At 42.2% G+C, this 23420-nt stretch overlaps 1 protein-coding gene across 1 annotated transcript in view; it reads left to right on the top strand.

The window, feature by feature from the left end:
• Nucleotides 1–23420, top strand: part of GALNT16 (polypeptide N-acetylgalactosaminyltransferase 16) — a 213218-nt gene that overhangs the window by 85608 nt on the left and 104190 nt on the right. Inside the window, exon 2 of the mRNA XM_081317852.1 lies at nt 121–296. Within this exon, the coding sequence (XP_081173978.1) occupies nt 121–296 (176 nt within the window). The remainder of the gene's footprint in view (nt 1–120; nt 297–23420) is intronic.

The raw sequence follows: 23420 nt of genomic DNA, 5'->3' as shown, positions 1-23420 counted from the left end.
AAACTTTGCACATATTACTTTGAAAATCTGTTTCTGGCTCTCAATAGAGCATCACTTTACTTGTATCCTAAAAGGCTTCTCCTTTATAGGACTAACTTTTAACTCTGTCTCTTTCTCCAGGCATCCAAGCCACCACAAGCTGAGAAAAATGGCTTAAGAGGATTTGATGAAAAGGCCTATGTATCCTCAAAGCTGCTGAAGGCGGGAGAAGACCCTTATCGTCAACATGCTTTCAATCAGTTGGAGAGTGACAAACTGAGTAGTGACCGGCCCATAAGAGACACTAGACATTACAGGTACTGTAGTACAGATGGGTATGGATTGTAATCAATACTTTGTACCATGGAGTCTCTTGACCTAATTTTTGGGGCATTTTTAATTTTGAAAGATGGAAAAATATTATCTGTATCCCACCAGAGAAAGGACTTCTCATCCTTAATGCAGACTGTTTTATTTATTTTAACATGTGGATATAGTTAATGTAAGGATGTCATAGAAGATGGAAACATTATTTAACATTTAAGCAAATCTCTAGAAATATGATAATGTAATGAACTGGGCCAGATGGTTATGTATATTTAGTTTCTATTAAGGATCCTATTAAATAGTAACTAGTAAAAAGCCAAGTAATGAGCTTTTCTACACAACACAATTATGCTCTGACAGTACCATTATTTTTCTGCCCTGTCTCTATGTTGTTGCCTTCATCTCAGCTCCAGCCCCTGAGTGAAATAAACCAAACTTATCTTTGATTGGACCAGCATTAGAAATGTATTACAGTATATATATTTTTATTTTGATATGGTCCAATGGTAAACTCAAGATGCATATAAAATCTGCAGGCTTTGTCATTTATCATTTTGGAGGAAAATCAGGTGATTGGCAGTAACTGGAAACAGAGGCAATATAGACAGGGTAGGAACTGACAGTGGAGATGTCCAATTTCATGCCAGTATAGCAGGGGTCCCCAACCCCTGGTCCCCAGCCTGTTATCGGCTCGCAGCCCATTTGGAACCAGGCTGCACAAGTGATAGGTGAGCATGCAAAGTTCCATTTGCTCACGCACAGAAGCAAGTTGTATGTGTGAAACCGTCCGTGCCACTGCCACCACCAACTGATGCCACCACTGCCGGTCAGCGGAACTGCTGGGGACTGCTGCAGTATAGTTTTCTGCTGACTCAAGAAAGGATGACAAACTCTGGAGAAAGGGTCAAGAAGCTGTAATTACCTGAACAGCTTATCTAATCTTTCTTCCTGGAATTATAGTTTACCATCTATAAAAAAAATAAAATAAATCTCTGTTGTTGTTTTTTAAAGAGCTAATCTAAAATCATGGTGACTCTTCTGTTCTTTTGCTTTATAAGGAAGATTTTTCAATATTTTTAGCCAAAGAAAGAACAGCCCATAAAATGACTGAAACTCTCTAGATAAGGAAAGCCATTTTTAAAATGTGCCCTGAAGTAACAATATTTCTGCCTCATCACAATTGAGCAATCCAGCTTTACAATTGTAAATGATAAATCCTCAGAAGTTTCTAACTTCTGAGCTGAAACAAGGGCTGTTGGTCTTTTCTCGCTGGCCCCTTACTCATGGCTCAAACACCAAAACTTCATCTCCTCCCAGCCTGTGAAGAAGACAGGCTTACATTACCTTATGAATTTTTTATCAACGTGAAGCCTGACTTGAAGTTTTGGCACAGTATACCCTTTATGTATCTCAGCCCTGGACTAGTCAAGTGATGCTGTTATCCCAGTGTCTGGAGGCTATGAGAATGTGGGGAACTGTTCTGTACCAGCCTGCTACCGGCCCTGCAGAAAAGGCAGGGACAACCCCTTTACAAACGGCAAGAGGCTGGAACTAAGCCTGCCAAATTTATTAACATAAAACAGAGCAAAACAAGACACGATCCATGAAACAGGAGCTATTCAAACGGTTGCCTTCAGCAAACCAGCCCTCCCACGCATTCCCCTTTTATACAGTTCAGGGCGTGGCTTCTCTCTGCCTCCTTCTGAGGTGCCCCATTGCCTTCCTCTGTTTACTCCTGATTGACTGCCTCCTGCGTCGGGCGTCCTTGAACAGGGCCAGCTGTGGGTCATCTTCATCCACGCTGTCAGGCTCACACAGCTGGGTCTCCGTCGTGACCAGGTGGGAGGGGCCTGGCTGAGGGCTCTCATTAGCAAGCTCTCCAACCCCCTCAGTAAGCTCTTCAACACCCCCCTCCTCCTCCTCTGAGTCGTCCGACCCAACTGCCGAACCCACAGGCTGACCCTGAATCACAACAGGAACAAACTCAGGCTCAACCTTGGGAAAACGGAATGTCTGTGTGTATTTAGACCACCCAGTCTCAGAGACTTTCCATCTTTATTTCTGAATGGGATTGTACTTCCCCTGACAGAACTGGTGTATGATCTGGGGAGTTTCCTGGATCACTGTTCCTGGTTCAGGAACAGGTGGCAGCTCCCTTATTCTGAAGATCTCAACAGGAATGCCATCCTGCCTTGTTTTTTTATTTGAGCTCATCTGCAAGTTTCCTGATCTCATCAGCAGAAGGAGGCAGATCTAGGGCATACAAGATTGGCAGCTGTAAGACATCATGGTCAACTGTGGACAGCCTATTGAGTAAATTGGAAAAGTGTTCAGCTCAGTGTTTTTTTTCAGTCTTTCCTGGTCTTCGGTCAGGTTCGACCCATTCAATGAGAGTAAGGGGAGCATCCAGATTTAGAAAAATCATAAAGCTGACTTTATAGCACTGAAGGACTCTGTGGTGGTATGCACACCTGCACAATGTTCCACCTTCTCTGCTTTCCTGTGTTGCCAGCCTTACTTGCAGTGCTGTGTGTGCTTTGGACTGTGGGTACTTAAACTTGTCTTTCCTTGAGACAGATGATGGATCATTCTGCCAGTCTGCCTAGTTCTTGACCTGGAGGGCTGCTGAAATGGTTTTGTGGTTTTCATCAAACCAGTCTTGATGGGCCCAGGTTTTCAGTCCAAGTATAGTTGTTGCAGTCTGTGTGATGAAATCTTTAAATTGTGTTTACTTTTCACAACAGGTTTCTAGAAGTGGTAAATTGCTGGAGTCTTTTATGGCCTGTTGCCTGGGTAATTTCTGCCGATCATGTATAATGGGATGTAGTTGGCATGCTTTGGGTCCTATCAGTTAAATGATGGATCTTCTCTGACTGTGCCTGCAGTCTGGAACAGCTTTCTCCCAGTCATTGGTATGGCACCTATTTGGCCCTTGTTTACATAGACTCTAAAAACCAACTGTTTCCCTCCAGGCCTTGGCAGCCCTTTAATGGGAATGTTTTATATTTGGGATGTACATTTTATTGTCTTTCTGACATTTATTGCTCATTTTTGTTATATTGTTTTGAACTCTTTCTAATACTATATACCACCCCCAGTTGTTATGGAATCAGTCAGCTTTAGACAATTAACAAAAGTGCAAAACAAAGAATCCCTTCCTAAAATGCAACTGACCGAAGTTATTTTGGATCAGCCATGGGGCTAACAATAATACAAAAAAGTAGGTCCTCTTACCAATAATTTTGCAACAAATTCTTAGGAATTATTTGTCTGCAACATCTCTGTTTATCATACAACTTTGTCACGGGGTGGGTGTATGTGTGTTTGTGTGGGTCTCCTTTGAGCTCTTGTTTCAGCTGTGACAGCATCAGAGAATTCCTCAGAACATCTAGGCTACCTCAAAATTAATTCAAATTATGCTTTGGATTCTATGTTCCCAGCACAGCTACACAGCCAGAAATCTCCCCTTTTTATAGAGTTTGCTGCCATAGATTGTGCCCAAATTGGAGACCATCTGTAAGTTCTAGTCCAGCCTTAGGCATGAAAAATCAGCTGGGTGACTTTGGGCCAGCTGCTCATTTCACAGTTGCTGTTATGAGGAGAATAGGTGGAATAATAAATACTGGCATATTTGCTACCTTAAGTTGTACATGAAAAGAAGGATTAAACAAAACCAGTTGCCCATTCTTGCAGGTTGGCAGGTATGCTGTAGTTCAGGTATGTAGCCTTGGCTTTGCATGACAGAAGTTGGTTCCTAGTTTCTGAGAAGAACTCCAATCAAAAATCTGGGTGGCTTTGCTTATCAGAGTAGACAACAGGCTGCTATTTTAGAACATGGGCTTCTGAGAAATTATCTGAAGTTGGCACTGGGTTACTTTTAAAATCCCTTTAAATAGGGATAGATAGATAAAAAAATATCTGTCTGGATATTTTAGGCTTCAGTTCCCCTGATTTTCAGTCCAAATGAGCATTTGACATTTTTTTAGTATATTTTATTGATTTTTTAGAATAATAATCTTTAGTGCTTAGTATACAACATGTTGTCTGGGTTCCTATATTTAACGACAGTCAATAATAGTTAATTTCTATACTTTCATAATCAACATATTAACTAGAAATACTTTTCCTAGTCCTCTCTTCTTCCAACAGTGTTCTCCTTTTACCAACATTAAACAAATATAGTCCTTAATACTATCAATACACAGTGGCGTAGCGTGGGTTGTCAGCACCCGGGGCAAGGCAAGTAATTTGCGCCCCCTAACCTGTGGATTTTAGCACTCGAGTCTCTTCCACTAGCTCAGGAATTCTGGGAGTTGAAGTCCATGAGTCATAAAAGAGCCAAGGTTGCCTACCCCTGAGTTAGGTTCAAGGCAAAAAAGGGTCTCTGGAGAAGAGGGAAAATGCTAGTTTAAAACTGAAACAAGGCAACTTTAAGGTGCCTCAGCTGTGATTTAGGATGAGACAAAGAGAGGACATGGCGTTGAAAATGGTTAATGGGGCATGTTTGTTCCACTCTTAGTGGACGTCAGGATAAACCCCACGAGAGAATGACCTTACAACAGATGTGAATAGGCTTGGACTACGTTTGTAGATTGAGTGCATACATCACATGGAGCGATGATGGGCTTCATCAAGATTTATGATCCCACAATTGGCTAGTTTTCTCCATCTTGTCCTAAACCCTGGATACCAACCACGGTTTATGGCTTAGCATGTGGCGTGGGGTTGACCCAACATGTTAGGCGACAAACAATGACTTCCAACTTACAATGCCTCAGCTTCCCAAGGTTATTCCAAAGCCAGAAAAGCCAACCAACCCACCCTGCAGCTTTGCCTGCTTAGGCTGAACCCCAGGAATTCATACTTGCTGCGGCGCCCGACCTATTTTCTGCCCAGACGCTGCTTATCCAAGCCAAGCCGCCTCCTTCTCTTTGGCACCTCACCCCAAAGATTCGCCGGCCTGGCTGGAAACTCTCGCTGCTGGCGACGTGTGTCGGGGGGGGGCGGTCCCGATCGCCTCCTGCAGGGGGAACCGAGTGGCCGCAGAGAGTCAATACAGCAGGAGGAGGAGGAGGAGGAGCAGCAGCAAGCAGCCGCAGGTGCGGCGGCTGCAGTTGTTACCTGACTGCCAGTCAGTCTGACGTAAGGGAATTGAGCTTTACCTGTTGGTTTAGCATCCTGCCAGCAAAAGTTTCAGTCATTCAAAGTCAGCGGACCAGGCTGGGTGCTGAAGACTTAGGAGCAGACAGAAGGGAGAAAGTTGGGAACTTTAACTGAGTTTCCGAGTGAGGTACTATTATTCCTTCTCTTTGTACCTTTATCCACATCCATAACAATAAGAGAGTTGGAAGGGACCTTGGAGGTCTTCTAGTCCAATCCCCTGCTCAAGCAGGAGACCCTATACAATTTGAGTAGTCTCCTCTTAAAAACTTCCAGTGATGGAGCAGCCACGATTTCTGGTGGCAAGCTGTTCCACTGGTTAATTAATTGTTCTCACTGTCAGGAAGTTTCTCCTTAATTCCAGGATGTTTCTCTCCTTAATTAGTTTCCATCTATTGTTTCTTGTCCTGCCTTCTGGTGCTTTGGATGTATAAGTTCACACACACACACACACACACACCATTCTTTGCTGTCATGTCACCCCAATGATACGTTTGGTTTGCCATTAGGGTGCTGTGTGAATGTGGTCTTTAAATAAACCGCTGTTTATTAAATAAAACAGTTTTTTTTAAAAAAAAAAACAAACCCCCTTTAAATAAAAGGGAAAGTCTGTAGCTTGGGAGTTTGGAGAGAGAAATGTTTTGACACAGTTAATGTGTGTTTCTGTGACGTTCACGAAGCCCCGGTTGAATGACATGAAACGAATCCCAGTTTATGGCCAATTTGGGGAAGGCGGCATCTGAGCGCTCGTTTTCCCCGCACCGGGTCCGGTCAAATTCACACACTCTTGAGCCAATCGAACGCATCCTTGTCTTTTAATCCGGTTCGCGCTCCAGAAACTGAGATTGAAGGCAGAAGAAGAGTTCAAGCTTTTAATGGGGGGGGGGGGGCGAGGGCTGCTTTTCTGCATTCCAGCAGGACAGGATTTATTTTTTTTTATTTTTTTTTTAAAAAGCGCCTTTTGCAGAACAGAGACAGCACGGGCGCGCCCACAAACACACACACACACGCACACGCACCCGACCACGTCCTCTCGCCCCCAAAGTCTGCATGCACGGTTGGATCGGCAACCTGCTGACGCAGCTTTCGTTCCAGAGCAGGGACCCCCGGAGAGACGCTGCAGCGATCCTCCCCCCGCGGGAAATCCACCCTCTTTCAAGCCCCGCCGCGCCCCCCCCCGCCTTTGACAACCCCGGGAGCACCTTGGGAGAGCCTCCGCAGCGGAGCCCCGGGCTTGCAGGAGGGCCGCGCTCTGTGCACGCTCAGGAGCCGCCTTCTCCTTTGCGGGGGGGGAGGAGGGAGAGAAGGCTTCCGTCCAGCGCCGGAGCGAAGGCGGAGCGGCCCGAAGGAGGAGTCACGCTGTGTGGTTGTGTGTTTGTGTGTGTGTGTGTGTGTGTGTGTGTCGCGCCGTGGGGCGTCAGGCCCTTCCCGGCTGGGGCTCCGGTGCCTCCGCCCTGCCGGATCCCGGCACCGTCGAGCGCGCCCCCCCAGATGTTGCGCCCGGTGCGGCCGGCCCCCCCTGCACCCCCCACGCTACGCCACTGTCAATACATACAAATTTAAATATAAACATTTTTCTAATATTTCACAATAACATCAATATGTAATGTCTTTTCTAATCAGCTTATTTTACAGTTGCATTTGCACAAAATTATCTTATGTAAATCCTGTTTTCAGAACTCTTATTTAAGCTTAGTTTCCCTCAGTAATCAAAACATTTCTTGTCAGTTATGGTTTTCTCAAAATTGATTATATTTAAATATCCAAAATATTTCATACATTTAAATCATCCCAATATTTTTACATTTTCCATATCAGAAAAAAAGAAAGAAAAAAGAAAGAAAAAAATACTATACAACTTATAAATCACATTTCTCTTACTGTAAAACCTCTTCATTTCCAAAATTTAACTATTCTTTTAATCATATTTAGACAAATGCTTGGTCATATGAGACTCTACCTGGTATGTCAAGTCATCTCTCTTAAGTCTGGTTCTTGCCTGTTCTTATTTAAGCTTAGGTTCCCTTCAGTATTCAAAACATTTCTTGTCAGTTATAGTTTTCTCCAATTGATTAATTTTCTCCAAGTTGAATATCCAAAACATTTCATTCATTTAAATCATCTCATTATTTTTACATTTCCCATATCAAAAAGCAATACTATACTACTCATAAATCACATCTCTCTTACTATAGATTCGTATCCAAAATTTAAGTATTCTTTTAACCATTTCAAACAAGTGTTTAGTCATGTAGTACTCCATCTGATAAGTCAAATCTTCTCTCTTGAGTCCAGCTCTCGCTTTCTTTTCTTGCTTAGCAGCTTTCCATTCAGCTTGCCATATGATTCTTCCTGTATTTTTGTAGGTGTTGTTAGGAATGGGAAAAACAAACTGAGTAAGGTGCTTTTGAGGGGGAGTTTTGCTCATTTATACTTGTTAAGAAGCTTCCACTTTTCTTCTCTTTCAATTTCTCCTTCCATTTTTTGTCTCCGAGACTCTAGTAGTTCTCCTGACAGCTCTATTGTTCATTTTATCAAATCTTCTTTCTTGTCTTCAGGTTTGTTTTATTGTTCTGAAAAATGAAATATCTCTTCCGTTTCCAATATTATAGCAAAATCTTGTAAATTTTTCTTTGTCTGTGTTAAGTTGTGGTTTTCTTCATTTGTAGCCTCCAAATCACTTTCCTCTAGTTTTTGTTCTGATTTCTGATTTGTTTGTTCATTCTTTATCACCATTTTCTGAGAATTTTTTAATTGTGAGCTTAGGTAAAAAAGTGTTCATTTATATCTTCAAAGTTATTTTTAATCTCATTATGATTAAAATTCATTGTCGTTTGAATTAGTTGCAACGTAGCGTATGTTTCATTCTGGAAAATATTTGTCTTATCTTGAAGTATTTCTCCTGCAGATCTCTGATGTTCCAGACTGGGGATTTTAGAAAAGAATATTGCATGTGATTTCTTACCATTTTTAATTGTATATGCAACCTCCATTTTCATCAAACCAACCAGTCTTAAATTCTCTTATCTTTATAAACAATCCAAAATGTTCAGTAATTTAAAAACAATCCAGTAATTTCCCCCTTAGAAGAATAGCCAAAAGGTCAAAGTTTTTCTTTCTCTGCAGACTATTCTTAAACTTAAATATCACAGCTCAGTAAGTATTTATAGTCCAGGAAGGTCAGCAGTTTTCATAAACAATTGTATTTCTCATTCTGCAATAGATAGCCCAGTGTGTTTTCTTTCTTCTGTTCCCAGCTGTTCTATGTTTAGCTAGGAATCCTTGAGGATCAAAGAAATAAAAGCTCTCTTTTTCTGGGTATCTTGCCAATTTCTGAGGCAGAAGAGCTATAGTTCTATACTCTATTGCACCACTAGATGTTAGTGTCTGTTTATTTTCCAGCTTTTAAAATGAAAAGATTATTTTTTTGTAATTCCGTCAATATTCTTTTAAGTAGAAAATCTTAACAATTTCCATAATTTTCAGTTTTATCCAAATTATAGCTTTACATTAGTCCATTTCAATGTATTTATGTCCCCCATAAAAATTAAATCTCTGCTTCTGTCTATGGAAGGATGGAGTTATAGTCCCTCCTCCTTCTCACTTTTGGAGGGTTTTTTTTTTGCTTCTTGCGGATCTTTTCCAGGAAATCAGTTTCAGAACAGAGAAGAGAAGATCACTATTCTCACCCAGCTCCAACATGCTGTTCACAGTTGTTTTTAGTTGGTGCTTTTGGACTTCGGATGCCAGTAGCTTGGGCTAGTTACCAGAGTGCAGCTAGCCTTTCTCCTGTTGGGTTGGAGGACTTCCCCTGGATCAAACGATCTATCGCCATTGTTCCATGATCATTTGGGTTCCCTTCCTTCTTCATAACCTCTCCGGGGTGACTTTTGATCCATTTAGGGTCTCCAGGCAAGGCGAAACCAGCCGTAGGGTGCGGAGCGTCACAATCCCTTGGCTGCATTGCTATGATGCAAAACCGGAAGTCCTGAGCATTTAACATTTCTGATAAGCATCAGCTATGCTCAGAGAAAATGTATCTGTGCATACATGTATTCCCAGACTAACTGGCAAGGACTTCAGAGTTATAGCAACTATTCTTTTCTTCTCATAATCTGAGCAATTTAACCTGTCTGGGTAGGTTAGCAATATGAAGAATGAATGAGTTTACTATAGTCTTATATTATTGTGTCTTCCAAAGACATTAATTTTCTATCTTTTCAGCCAAGAGTGTGTAATTACCTGTTTTCCACAATACTTTGTTTTTAAATGTCCTGGAAAGTCACTGATGGATCAAATAACAAATGATACTATCATATTTCAACACAATTTTTAGTATTTGTCTTCTTCCATAACTGGCAGTCCTACAACTGATTTTCCACATTTATAAAAATCACTTCTTAATTATAGCATATTGCTCCAATTTGTCAAATGTTATATAGACCCTTCAGTTGATTAGAAAAATGAGAGACTATTGTTCCAGCTATGAAAATATGTTAATCTGTTTATTCAATTTATAACCCATATTTTCTCTGCAATTGTGCTCACGAAGTTAATAAAATACAGAATAGAATGCAGGCTTATAAACAAATAAAAACAGATCAATGAACAACCCATGGTTTAAAAAAAGTGGTTAAAGCCCACACTTGAATAATAATAATAATTAATAAAGATTCAGGATCTGAGTTGATCACCAAGACCAAAAATTTATTCTTCCAAGCTTTCAGGCTCATGCTGGAGCCCATCATCAGGGGATTTTTCTTCCTCCAGAATATGTGCCCTGGGCTGTTCTATGTATCGTATTTATATGGTGCTTGGTTTTGTGTGTGTGTGTGTGTGTGTGTGTGTGTGTGTGTGTGTGTAGCTTTTAGCTGTTAATTAGGGTGTTGATGATTGTCATTGATTGTTGTTTTCTTGTGCTGCTGTGACCTTGGCTTCTAAGTACCTGATAAACTGGTAGTAAATCATCACTCCTGTTGACTGACAAGGGGCTCATTTCCCAGGCTTCAATCATTTCTCTGGATATTTTTGACCTTGCTTGGCCAACAATTGTAGTAGCTGCGAAATTGAATGCATGTCCTTGTTCATTGTACTGTGAGCAATGAGTTCAGGTCTCCTTATCTAACTGCTCACTGGTGTTCTCATAGTCTCATAGCTTCTCATAGTTCTCATAGTTCTCATAGCTTCCTCCCTGTCTGTTCCACAAGTAGTTGCAGGGGCAATCCATTCTGAGAATCCAGTAAATTACATTTAAAGTTTCTCCCACCTCCAAACATAGCTGTGATTCAAACTACTATCTCCAAATGTAGTTGTGATTTAAACTACCACATTCTGTGGATTCATTTGGTTTGAAATAGGGATTCAGAGCAGTTTTTGCAGCCTTTACCTGCCCTTTCTTGGCAAGCAAGTCCAAAATAAGAGCAGTAAATAAGAAAGTCTTTTCTCACAGTCCTGTCAAACAGGCTGCTAATGATGCTAGGAGAGAAAAATAAGGCTCTCTTGCGAATTGTTATTGAGGCCCGGAAATAGTCTGATGACCACTGAAGGTCCTATGTGACAAGAAGTTAGGGCTATCACATCTAGGCTGCAAAAATCTGAATGAACATTAGATGACAACAAAGAGTTAGAGGTTTTGTTGGCTTTTTGATGTCATATAGCTTCTTTTGTAGGGAAAGAAGTCTTATGCTTCTTATATCTGGCCTTGATTAAAAGTGCACTGGCAGCAGTCTAGAGGTTTTCAGACTGGACAAGAAGTCACAAAAGGAAACCAGGGTTCTCTGAAGGCATATAGGTTTTAAACTGATGGAAAATGCCAACCGCCCCCCCCCCCGGCCTCTCCTTATTTTCTTTCTGACTTCCCCAGGTCCAGCTGAAATTCTAAAGGACATGTATACTGTGGGCAATTTGGGACCCTATTTATTACAGTCCCAGATGAAATGGTAAAGTTATGTTCATGGGAGATCTCTCAGTTGAAGATATGGCTCAGGAATAGATGGGGTGGGGCTGCATCTTCTGCCCTGTTAGCTTTTCACTTTAAAGGTCTGGGGGAGGCTACATCTCTTTCTGGTTTTTGTCTTCTATATTCAATGCAGCTACCATCTCCAAAATTCCTTTGGGTGGTATCCAGTTAATGTTTTCTGGCTCATGAAATGTTTTCTATTAGTTGGTAACCATAGTTTCCTCATTTGGATGAACAAGGAAGCTCTGGTTAATTAAATATTATCCTTATCTGATCATTTTGCTACAAAGGAGGAAAGGGGTTACATGTACAGGTGTATGACTCATTCTGAATGTGCCCTGCATTAAGAAAAGAGCACATTACATCTGACACTACAAAGGGCCAGATTTTTTTAAAAAAAACAAACACCCAGAGGCTTATTACACTGAGATACAATCTTCTGAAACTTCTATTATCTTCTATTATGTTTTCATTGCAATTGATGTCTGAGATATTTAAGCTTTACATTGATATTGATTTTAAAAATATGGATTTTTGTTCATTTTTCTTTCACAATTTCTTTGGAACATTATATGACCAATTAGAAAAAAAATCAGAAAATCCATACATTTCCCTTCTGAGAACAACCATTTATGAGACTGACAATATGAATACCAGTCTGTTTTTCCATTATTATCTTTGTAAGCCATTTGTTTTATATCCTTGAAACTGGTCTATTGTTTTAGAGAGTAGGAATGTTCAAAAATAAGAGAGCTTGATATATATTTTTTTATTGGAATGCTTGTTTCAAGGTCAGAATAGTTGTTTTGAATGTTCTTTGAGTCCTGCCAGCCAGACTCACATTGCCCTCATACGTTGGCTTGAAGCCTTTGGTTAACAAGTAAATATTCTTGCTTGCCAGCTGTAACACAAAGATGAAGGGGAATTTTGTCTTGAATCACATTGGATGTCTCTGACGCCCAGATCATATTGCTTGTGAGATGCCTTCTAGATGGAGAATAATATGATTCACTTGCTTGCCTCTTCAGTCCCTGCTGCGTAATGCCACATTGGATAGAAGTCAATGTGGTCCCCTGCTATGTTTCTAATGCCCATGCGACTTGAATAACAATTTGCTTCAGCTATGATTCCTCCCACAATCTTCCATCCAATTTTATCCAGCTCTCAATCCTCCTTCATGTATGGTCTATCCCAGCCTGGCTGCCTGCAGGCTAGATAGACAGAACTTGAGGACCTTTGCTAAGCTTTATGTCATTACTCGTCTGCCTGAACTCAGCTGTTCAGAGTTACAGAATAAAATCAAATATGAATCAATGTAATCAATTAATGAACCTCAGCCTCAGAGTAGACGATCTAGCATAGAATGTGTACACATGCACATGGACCCATATACTTAAATTAACCTGGCCAGCACAGTGTATTTTCAAAACAGCTTCATTATACTGGTTATAGCTTGTTTTTTGCTATTTGTTTTAAATTGTAATTATTTGAGCTTTGGCAATGGTATCCATTGCTATTTCTGAATGCATTTAAAATACAAACATTCTGTGGTTTTAGTTGGTTTGCTCAAATTTTGATGTGTATGTAAATGGTACACATACTTACACCTTAGAGCTGTTGAATTTTCAGACTAGAATGTAATTAGTCTATGCTGGGCCCGCTGAATGTTTATTTATTTTTAGAACTGTGCGTTTTCTGCAAAGACATGATGGTGTGATCTACTGTACTGAGTTTGTCTTTTTGATCTGTTGGAGCTTCAGGATTTAAAAAGACTTTAATATACCATGTGTATATGTGTGCATGTGTGTATGCATGATTGTCTGTGAATACCTGGTACAGGTTGCAATCATACTTAGCCTTCACTGTTTTTTTGCAGCCATGATCTGGTATGTTTTTTTAAAAAATCCCTTTTTATCTTTGTTTCTTTTTTTAATATTTAATATATACATAAACACACACACACACTATATATGTGTGTGTGTGTGTGTGTGTGTGTGTGTGTGTGTGTGTGTGCTCATTAGTCCTTTGTGTTGTAACGACCTGGGTAATGGGCCATGTGATGACATCCTGAGCTCTATTGTAGTGATTTCCTGAGTTCTGTGTTGAAATATCCTAGGTGGTTTGCTGTGTTGTGATATCCCGGTTTTTAGCATTGTAACCTCCTGAATTCTGTGATGTAATGTCCCGAGCAGAAGGCTGTGGTGTAACATCCCGGGCTTTGGTTTGGCTTCGGGTTTGCGGTCTGGCCCTGTGTTCATGGCGTTTGTCAGTTTGCTTTGTGTGGGGGTCAAGGGGGTGCAGCAGCTGGAGATGCCGCCGAGGTTTGGCTTCTGAATGGTGGTAGCATTTCGTGTATGGGGTGGGTTTGGGTTTGAGTCTGGTGAGGGTGATTGGTGGTGGTGTCCTGTGTTGTTGTGGGTCCGGTGTCGGTTTTCATGGCTGGGACTCATTTGTTGACTAGGGCTAGTTTCCAGATGTCTGGTAGGTGGGAGGTATCATCACATTTATTCATGTTGTAGGGGTGTTTCTCTATTTCGATGGCTTCCATAATTATTCTCTTGTTGTAGTGTTCAGTTTTGGAGATTAATTTCATTCCTTCATTCCTTCCACACATCCCCACCAGTATTTATAGAGAGACGGCAGCTCCGATCACGCTTCGCTCGCACAAGCACGAAACCAAAGACACCAGCCTGAAGATGACGAGTGGGACCTCGTCGAAATTATATATATATATATATATATATATATATATATATATATATATATATATATATATATATATATATATATATATATATATATATATATATATATATATATATATATATATATATATATATATATGTATATATATATATGTTTTCTGAGGTTTTCGCGGGTGCTATACACACACACACACACACATACACACTGTGTGTGTGTGTGTGTGTATCAAACTGTAGAAATATCAGCGTTTTCTTCTGCAATTTCAAATTTTATCCCACTGGAACTCAGTCAACGCAGAAAATTTGGGTGGAACATTTTGAATGGGACTATCTATTGTAGATATCAGCCTATTGTCAATTTTCCCATTATTTATGCCCTTCTGAAGTTGTGCACAAATAAGCTCTGACTCTTAGCAACTGCAACTCCCATGCAGTTTTTTTAGACAACATTTTTGGAAATGATTAGCCCTTGCCTTCTTGCCAGGGATAAAAGAAAGTGGCTGGTCCAAAGTCGCCCAGCTGGCTTTGTGCCTAAGGCTGGACTAGAACTCACAGTCTCCTGGTTTCTAGGCTGGTACCTTTAACCAGTACACCACAATGGTTCTCATTCTTCCACATATTATTGTAATTTCCCATATATTTTATTTCTACTGCATTGGTAGACAAAACTGAATGTATGTGGCTGCTCTCCACAGTATTTCTAAATTCTTTAGAAGGTATTGTAACACCAGATTCTTGAAAATTGAGTCACCAGCTGTGCAACAGAATGGTAAAAAAAAACTCAATAAAGTAGCATCCCCCCTACAGTCCTTTCCCTGATGATCCTGGGCAATACTATTTCTATTGAATTTCAAGTTATACAACGGATGTAGTGGGAAGCACTCATCATTTACCAGTTGATGCTTATTTAAGTGCATGAAGAGATAACAATATATGAAACGGATGAAGAGGTAGATAAAGTTACCAGCAGGCTACTGTTCAAAGCAATAGAGTTGGCAGGTTTATTGAACAGGATATGAATACTTCAACAATTCCGGACTTACCAAAGAACACCTGGTGATCATACATTACCAGAAAGTATCAGTACACTTTGTTAGTGTCTTCCAAGATACTTGCTGATCTTTAATTTCAACTGGTAATATCAAAGGGGGAAACTCTTTTTCAAAGGCTCAAGGAGATATTTCTGTCAAATTATATGAATTAAGTTCATTATATGAATTAGGAAATATTAATGATATTGCAATACTTGTCCCAAATGCAAAGTTTTAGAAAATCTTTGCAATGCAGCCAAGTCTTTCAAATCTCTAGAAGTGTAAGCAGCTTGTTGCCTTGAAGCAATCCATCAGGAAGAGAAGCGTATCAATGGTCAGTTTACTTTCTAAATGGCAAGGGCAAAACAAATTTCCAGACTAATGCATTGATGACTGGAGGTGGTAGACTGGAAGAAGAACCAGAAAATCCTTTCCCCATATTTCCCAGAATCCTGGGGCAAAAATCTTCCTGCTTTTCACCATGCTTCCATGAGGCCTGTGGATGGAAGCAAGAGAATGCTTTCCCAGAACTTCCCACCAATCAGAATCATAGCAGAATAACAGAGTAGGAAGGGACCTTGGAAGTCTTCTAGTCCAAACCCCTGCTCAAGTAGAAAAATTTATACCCATTTCAGACAAATATTTGTCCAGTCTCTTCTTAAAAACCTCCAGGCATTCCACTGATTAGTTCTAATCAGTGCTTTTTTTTGTAAAAAAAAAGGTGCTGGAACTCATGCACAGCTCTGGCTCCAATTGAAAGCCCTTTATGGAGCAGGGGGGAGAGGGGGGAACTGCTTTAGGGAGCTTTTGAGGTGCAGATCATGTGACCAGCATCAGTTGATGGATGCCATGGCCATGGCTTATGAGAGGGTGCTTGTTTGGAGCTGGGATGTCTTCTGCCACCTTGTCTTCCTCTCCCTCTGATGACACAGAGGCTTCCTTTGGAGCCAGAACAACCAAGATGGTGGCAGCACTGCTGCTTTGGGAGCGTGCCTGGTCCCTTGAAGAAATTTGCTCCAGGAGCCAGTCCTGGTCCCTGGTGGCCAATGTGGGGGTGAGGACAGGGGGTGGTGGTGGTGGTGGGAGCCTCATAAACCAATGCAGAGAAGAGGGTCTGCTTTCAGGGCCGTGGAAGTGTTTCCAGGTCAACCTTCAATTCCCACGATTTCCCTGGGCAGTTTCCTTTCACCAAGCCAGACCTTTACTCACGTTGGCGGCTTAGAAGGAGCCAGTTCTAGCCTTCAAAAAAAGGTGCCAGAATGCCGTTCTGTACATTTTATGACAAAAAAAAAGCCCTGGTTCTAACTGTCAGGAAATTTCTCCTTAGTTCTCGGTTGCTTCTTTCCTTGATTAGTTTCCATCCATTGTTTCTTGCCTTGCCTTCTGGTGCTTTGGAAAATAAGTTGACCCCCTCTTCTTTGTGGCAGTCCCTCAAATATTGGAGCACTACTATCATATCACCCCTAGTCCTTTTCATTGAACTAGACAAACCCAATTCCTGCAATTATTCTTCATAAGTTTTACCCTTTAGTCCCCTAATCCTCTTTGTTGCTCTTCTCTGCACTCTTTCTAGAAACTCAATACCTTTTTTACATCATGGCAACCAAAACTGGCTGTACAGTAGTATTCCAATCAATCAGTTAAATTAATATAGTGTTTATTTCACCTCATTTAATTTTTGTCCCAACATGTCTACATTTCAAAATCTATTCTGGCACACACATAACCCCCAAACAATTGAAGCTTATGTTAAAAATGTGCCTCTATGGAACATGCCTAATCATCCATTTTCAGTTTGAGGATGACAGTTTAATGGTAACAAATTGCATGTGATCATCTATCATTTGGCACTCCTGTGGACATAATAGTAATGCATTCTTTTAGCTTGGTTTCTTATCAGGTAGTCCTTTTCCAAGGACCAGTGGGTTGACTTTGAAAAGAAAAGATAGGTTTCAAAAATGCCACACATAATTCAAGCTCCAAGACTGCTTCCAAACCAGCCAAAAGTTCATTCACTTTAACATGACTTAGTGATCTCTTTGGGAATCGCTGAATGAGTTAAGCATTCAATTCATTTTTCCAAGCAATACAAGGATGATTTGGGATTCATATCAGCAATGTGCTTTCAAAGTCAATTTTGGAAGATCATCTACTCTTATTAAGACTACTTCATTCTGCTTTACTACACTTAGTGTTGTCTTTTCTTATTCAGAACCTTGTCCATTAGGCAGAGGTGGTGACAAAGAATACTTAATGAATTTAATAATTTCAATCAGACTTTCCTAGTCCTAGATGAGCATTTGGATCATTCAGTGACATACGCATATTTATCAAGCAGCTGAAAGACTTGACTTTTATATATGCTTTTCATGTAAACATTTAATTTGTGATGTGGCACCTGTACAGTACCTATTTTAAAACACTATTATGCTGCATCTTGGGCAGGCAACCCATATTTTTGCACTGATCAGGATTTATATTCTTTGCAGTCATCTGGACATTAATACTCTGAGGGTTGGTTGTCAGTCTCTTAAATGACTGAATATAAATCCTTCCATTCCCCACCAATCAGAGCTGAAGAAGCTTCTTCAGAACTGAAGAAGAAAGTCTAGTTGCCTTTTGGAAAAAGCACCTTTGGGACAAGCATATCTGAATAATTGAGAATCTCCAAAGTCATGTGGTCCTTATTGTATTGAAAATAAAATTTAAAGTTTGTGTTCACCAGAAACTATTTAAACTATTTGGGAACTGCAAGCAGCATATAGCTGAACCATGTTTAGGATCCTAACAGAATAGAATAGAATAGAATAGAATAGAATAGAATAGAATAGAATAGAACAGAACAGAACAGAACAGAACAGAATAGAGCTGGAAGGGACCTTGGAGGTCTTCTAGTCCAGTTTTTTGCTCAAGCAGGAGAACTTGTACCATCTCAGACAAGTGACTGTCTAGTCTCTTCTTTAAAATCTCCAGTGATGGAGCGCCCACGATTTCTGGAGGCAAGGTGTTCCATTAGTAGTTAATTGATCCAAGTGTTCCTAACTGATAGCTTTCTATGGAAATGTCTATTCCATATTTCATCCCATACTGAAACAAGCAGGGAAATCCTTTGTGCAAAGAAACATAACATATAAAACATATAAAAACATACCTAATTTCTCTATATTATTTGGTTTTAATAGCACGCGGGAAAAATAGATGTGAATTAGTAATTAGCAATAAGATACTAATGTGCTTGATTGTTGTTTTCCCATTTACCTTTCATTAGGACTTGGAAATTACAATAATTTGCTAGTGTCATAGTAATAAAATGGTATGTGAAAAAAATAGATGCTACTTAGGGTAGACATAAACAATAGCTATGAACATAGAGATTAAAAATACTAGCAGTTCAGTTATTATTATTATTATTATTATTATTATTATTATTATTATTATTATTATTATTATTATTATTATTATTATTATTATTATTATTATTATATTTATATACCGCCCTTTCCCGAAGGACTCAGGGCGGTTTACAGGGCATTATAAAATCATACCAATACAAAATACAAAAGTTAAAAGACTATTAAAAAGATTAAATTATCCCTGAAAATAAAACCCCAGTTAAAATTCTCAGCCTGGGCCAGAGAGCTCAAAGAGCCAAGTCTTCAGGTCTCGGCGGAATGAACGTAGGTCAGGGGTAATCCTGAGTTCCATGGGCAGCTGGTTCCAGAGGGCAGGCGCACCCACAGAAAAGGCCCTCCCCCTGGGTGTTATCCGCCGGCAATCTTTAATAACCATAAACAGTAATAATATATAAAACCTGTCTCATTTAAATGTCATGAATAGAATAGTTGCATTTCCTAGCTTTGGGGGTGGGGAAGCTGCTTTAAAAGACACCCTGGTGTGCTAAGTATTCATGCCATCAGAACTTGACATCTTTATGGTGGTGCGTCCCTATGGTGGTGCGTCCCCTATACCTATCCAATGCTTTGAAATTCTCTATTCTGAAAACTTTGGCCTTTTATTGCTTTAAGATTTTGTTACTGGTACTGGGTATTGAGGATCTTCAATTGACGGCCCTATATCTCCATTCCCCTTTTAAAACTATTTTCACCAATGATGAAAGGCAGATATACTTCTAGATATACTTCCAAAATTGAATTAGATCTGTTTAACACATTCATTAACCATATACAGCAATGGGAGGAGACAGTTAAATGAATGACAGGTCTGGAAAACTCATGATCTTTTCACATATATATCTATGTCTCTCTCTCTCTCAATCTATCATTGTCATCATCATCTATTAAATTTATTGGTCATCCATCTTATTATAGGTATCCACTTTAATGAGCAGGATGCACTTAGAAGCAGCTGAAAAAAGCTCTTTCATTTTAAAACCTCTTTGAGACCTGAACTCACTTTCCTTCTCCTACTCCAGTATTGGTCTGCTCATTGATTTACTGTCGCTGAAGGGAACAACATTAGCTACTGAGGTTACAAATCTCCTAATTTATTTGTACAGGTAGTCCTCGACTTATGACCACAACTGAGTCCAATTTTTTTCTTGATAAATGAGATATTTAAGTGAGTTTTGCCCCATTTTATGACTTTTCTTGCCACATTTGTTAAGTTAATAACTACAGCTGTTAAGTTAGTAACACATTTGTTAAGTGAATCTGGCTTCCCCATTGACTTTGCTTGTCAGAAGGTTGCAAAAGGTGATCACTTGATCCCGGGACACTGCAACCATTATAAATCATAATATGAGCCAGTTGGCAAGCATCTGAATTTTGATGACATTGTTCTGTACCAGCCTGCTACCGGCCCTGCAGAAAAAGCAGGGACAACCCCTTTACAAATGGCAAGAGGCTGGAATAAAGCCTGCCAAATTTATTAACATAAAACAGACACCAACCATGAAACAGGAGCTATGAAACAGGACTATTCAAGCGGTTGCCTTCAGCAAACCAGCCCTCCCACGCATTCCCCTTTTATACAGTTCAGGGCGTGGCTTCTCTCTGCCTCCTTCCGAGGTGCCCCATTGCCTTCCTCTGTTTACTCCTGATTGACTGCCTCCTGCGTCGGGCATCCTTGAACAGGGCCAGCTGTGGGTCATCTTCATCCACGCTGTCAGGCTCACACAGCTGGGTCTCCATCGTGACCAGGTGGGAGGGGCCTGGCTGAGGGCTCTGCGGAGCCTCAAGGCCATCATCAGCAAGCTCTTCAACCCCCCCCTCCTCCTCCTCTGAGTCGTCCGACCCAACTGCCGAACCCACAGGCTGACCCTGAATCACAACAGACATGATCATGGATGGGAATGCTGCAACAGTCGTGTGAAAAATGCCATTGTAACTTTGAACAGTCACTAAATGAACTGTTGTAAGTCAAAGACTACTTGTACAATAGGAAAAGAAAATGCCCATATTATTCAGCAATAGGTTTTGTTTTGTTTTTCTCTAATTTACGGAGAGAAAAAGTGCATGTGAGGAGGAGGGAAATGACAAACGTTTTTGAGGATGAAAAGGTGTTTGGATATATCTTTTTATACAGAGCAGTTGCTAAAGAATGAAAAAGATTCTTTAGAACATGTATTCTTGCATTTTGTTCTTAATTCTGGACTGTCACCTGAACAACCTGACTAGGATGGGCATAATTTTGCTCTAAAACAAGGCCTTTCAGACCAATAAAAAAGGAAATCATATACTAATAGATATGTGGCTTACTGAAGCTTAACAAATCATATACTAATAGATATGTGGCTTACTGTAGAGAAGATTTGCCTGGTGCAGAACACAGAAATGGATTTGTACACGTGTATCTGCATGTTTTTCTGCTCAAAGGACTTTGGGGCTTTTTTTCTTTTGCTTGAGATTGTGAAACACCAATGTCTTGTTCATGTTGTTGTTGTTAGTTGCAAAGTCGTGTCTGACCCATCGCGACCCCATGGACAACGTTCCTCCAGGCCTTCCTGTCCTCTACCATCTTCTGGAGTCCGTTTAGGCTCACACCTACTGCTTCAGTGACTCCATCCAGCCACCTCATTCTCTGTCGTCCCCTTCTCTTGCCCTCAATCTTTCCCAGCATTAGGCTCTTCTCCAGTGAGTCCTTCCTTCTCATTAGGTGATGTCTCTGCTTTTTAGTGTGCTGTCTAGATTTGTGTTATGTACTCAGAAGACACACACACTCAGTACTCAGAAGAGATACACATTCCCCTCACAACTATAAGGAATCCCCGGCAGCCGTTGACAGCCGTCAAAGGCTGCCGCGGCATTCCCCCCCCCACAGACGCGGCAAGCGGCCGATTCTGACAGCTGTCAAACTGCCGCGCATGCGCAGTACAATGACAGCTGTCAAACCGGCCGATTCTGACAGCTGTCAAACTGCCGCGCATGCGCAGTACACTGACAGCTGTCAAACTAAGCTTAACCGCGCATGCGCAGTCCAGCCGGAGCTGTCAAAGCTGCCAGCTGGCCCCGGCAACAACCCGCTGTCAGCCGCGCCTACCTTAGCCGGTCTCTTCCCTATTGGATGTTGTTAGGCGGGAGAACCCCGCCTGTTTATTGGTTCTAAACAAGTTGTTAATGTTGCTGTTGACTATAAATACGGGGGATTCCCGGCGGTGCCTCGCCCGGGGACCTCTGCCCAATAAACAAGTTCTTTTGGACCGCCTACTGTCTCTTGTCGTCCCTCAAGACACTCCACCTGGCGACGAAGGTGGGATCCGGGTCTGCTTGTTAGCTGAAGTCACTAGCTGAAGCCACAAGTGAAGGAGGGAAGCCGTCCCACCAGCTGACACCGCTGAAGTCACTTGCTGGTTCGGGAGAGCCCTCCACCTACGCTACCCCAAGCAGACCCGCGGACCAGACAGTACGGCCAACCTTGGGCATGTCAGAGAATTCGATGTCTCCCAGCCCGAGGGCTGGGAATCACATCTCGGGCAAGTATTATATTTTCTAGGATGCATGCCCAAGATGGCGGACGTGCTCGGCTGAGCTCCGCGAGCTCCAGCTGCTAGGCGTCCCTTGGGAGCCCCTCACGAGCCTTCGGGCTTTTTGAGATGGGGATTGGGGGCTTATGGCATTAGGCAGCGAGGCAACTAGGAGGTCGACGAAGCTGGCAGTGACTTACTTAGACTCTATCTACCGAGCTGCCCGTCTGCTGGCCCTGCTGTCCTCCGGCTGTTTCCTTTTGCTGCTGCCTTTTCCGGACCATTTGCAGCTGCTCGTGGCCGACGCCGGCTGTTTTTCTTTCTTGCTGTTCCTTCCCGGACCGTCTGCAGCTGCTCGTGGCCGACGCCGGCGTTTCCTGCTCTTCGGGCCGTTTTGGGCCGCCTTTGACGCTCCCAGACTGGCTCCGGTTGGTGAGGAGGACGCCTGTGGGTCTGCTCGGGCGGCGGCGATGGCGGCGGCGGCGATGGCGGCGACGGCGTGGGCGTCGTCTCCGGCGCTGGTTGCGGTGGTCTTCGGGCCGCGCTTGGCGCCGGCGGCGGCCCGCGCTCGGTGGCGGCGGCGGCAGCACGCGTTCGGCGGCGACGGTGAAGATGGTGTGTTCTGGCTGTTTTCGGCGGCCAACAGCTGGTGGGACGTTTCTGGGGCCTGCTTTCGGACTGCTTTCGGCGGCACCGGCGTTTCTGGGACTGTGTGGCCCGTTCGCGGTGGCTGGTGGCTGGCTTTGGCGCTTTTTGGGCTTTTGGCCCTCTCGCCGGCGGTGGGGTCCCCATGTTGCCCTAGGTCGCCTCGGGCCGCTTTCAGCGGCGGTGTCGCCCTCGGGCCGTTTCGGCGGTGGAGAGGGCGATTGTCAGTCATCTTGGTGGCGACGGCGTCTTCAGGCCATTTAGCGGCGGAGAAGACGACCGCGGGTCATCATAATGGTGCAAAGATGACGTGGTTCCTGCACCGCTTTTGGACTGCTTTTGCAGCGACAACGGCGACTTTGGACCATCTTCACTATCCTGGCCTGCCTACCCTTTTTGCCTCGGACATATGGACATATATACTTATCATCTTCCTGCCTAACCCCCCCCTCTCCCCTTGGATTTTGGACACACCTGGGTATCGGCCACGGTGGGAGAGTGGCTTGACTTTTCCATTTGCAGCCCCATAGAGGTGGGAGCTCTATGGGGTTTGCCTACCCAGAGGATATCTGGTCCACCTCCAGGAACAGAGTTGCAACCCGTCGTGAGAGGGCGGGGGGCGGCCTGTCTCTGGGGGCACCCAACTGAGTGGCAGTGAAGTTGGGTGGGGACCCAGATATCTGTCTTCATGT

This window comes from Vipera berus, assembly GCF_964194415.1.
Source record: "Vipera berus genome assembly, chromosome: 1".
Classification (NCBI taxonomy): Eukaryota; Metazoa; Chordata; class Lepidosauria; order Squamata; family Viperidae; genus Vipera; species Vipera berus.
Note: the sequence above shows the minus strand (reverse complement) of the source record. Positions and strands in the feature narration are given on the sequence as shown.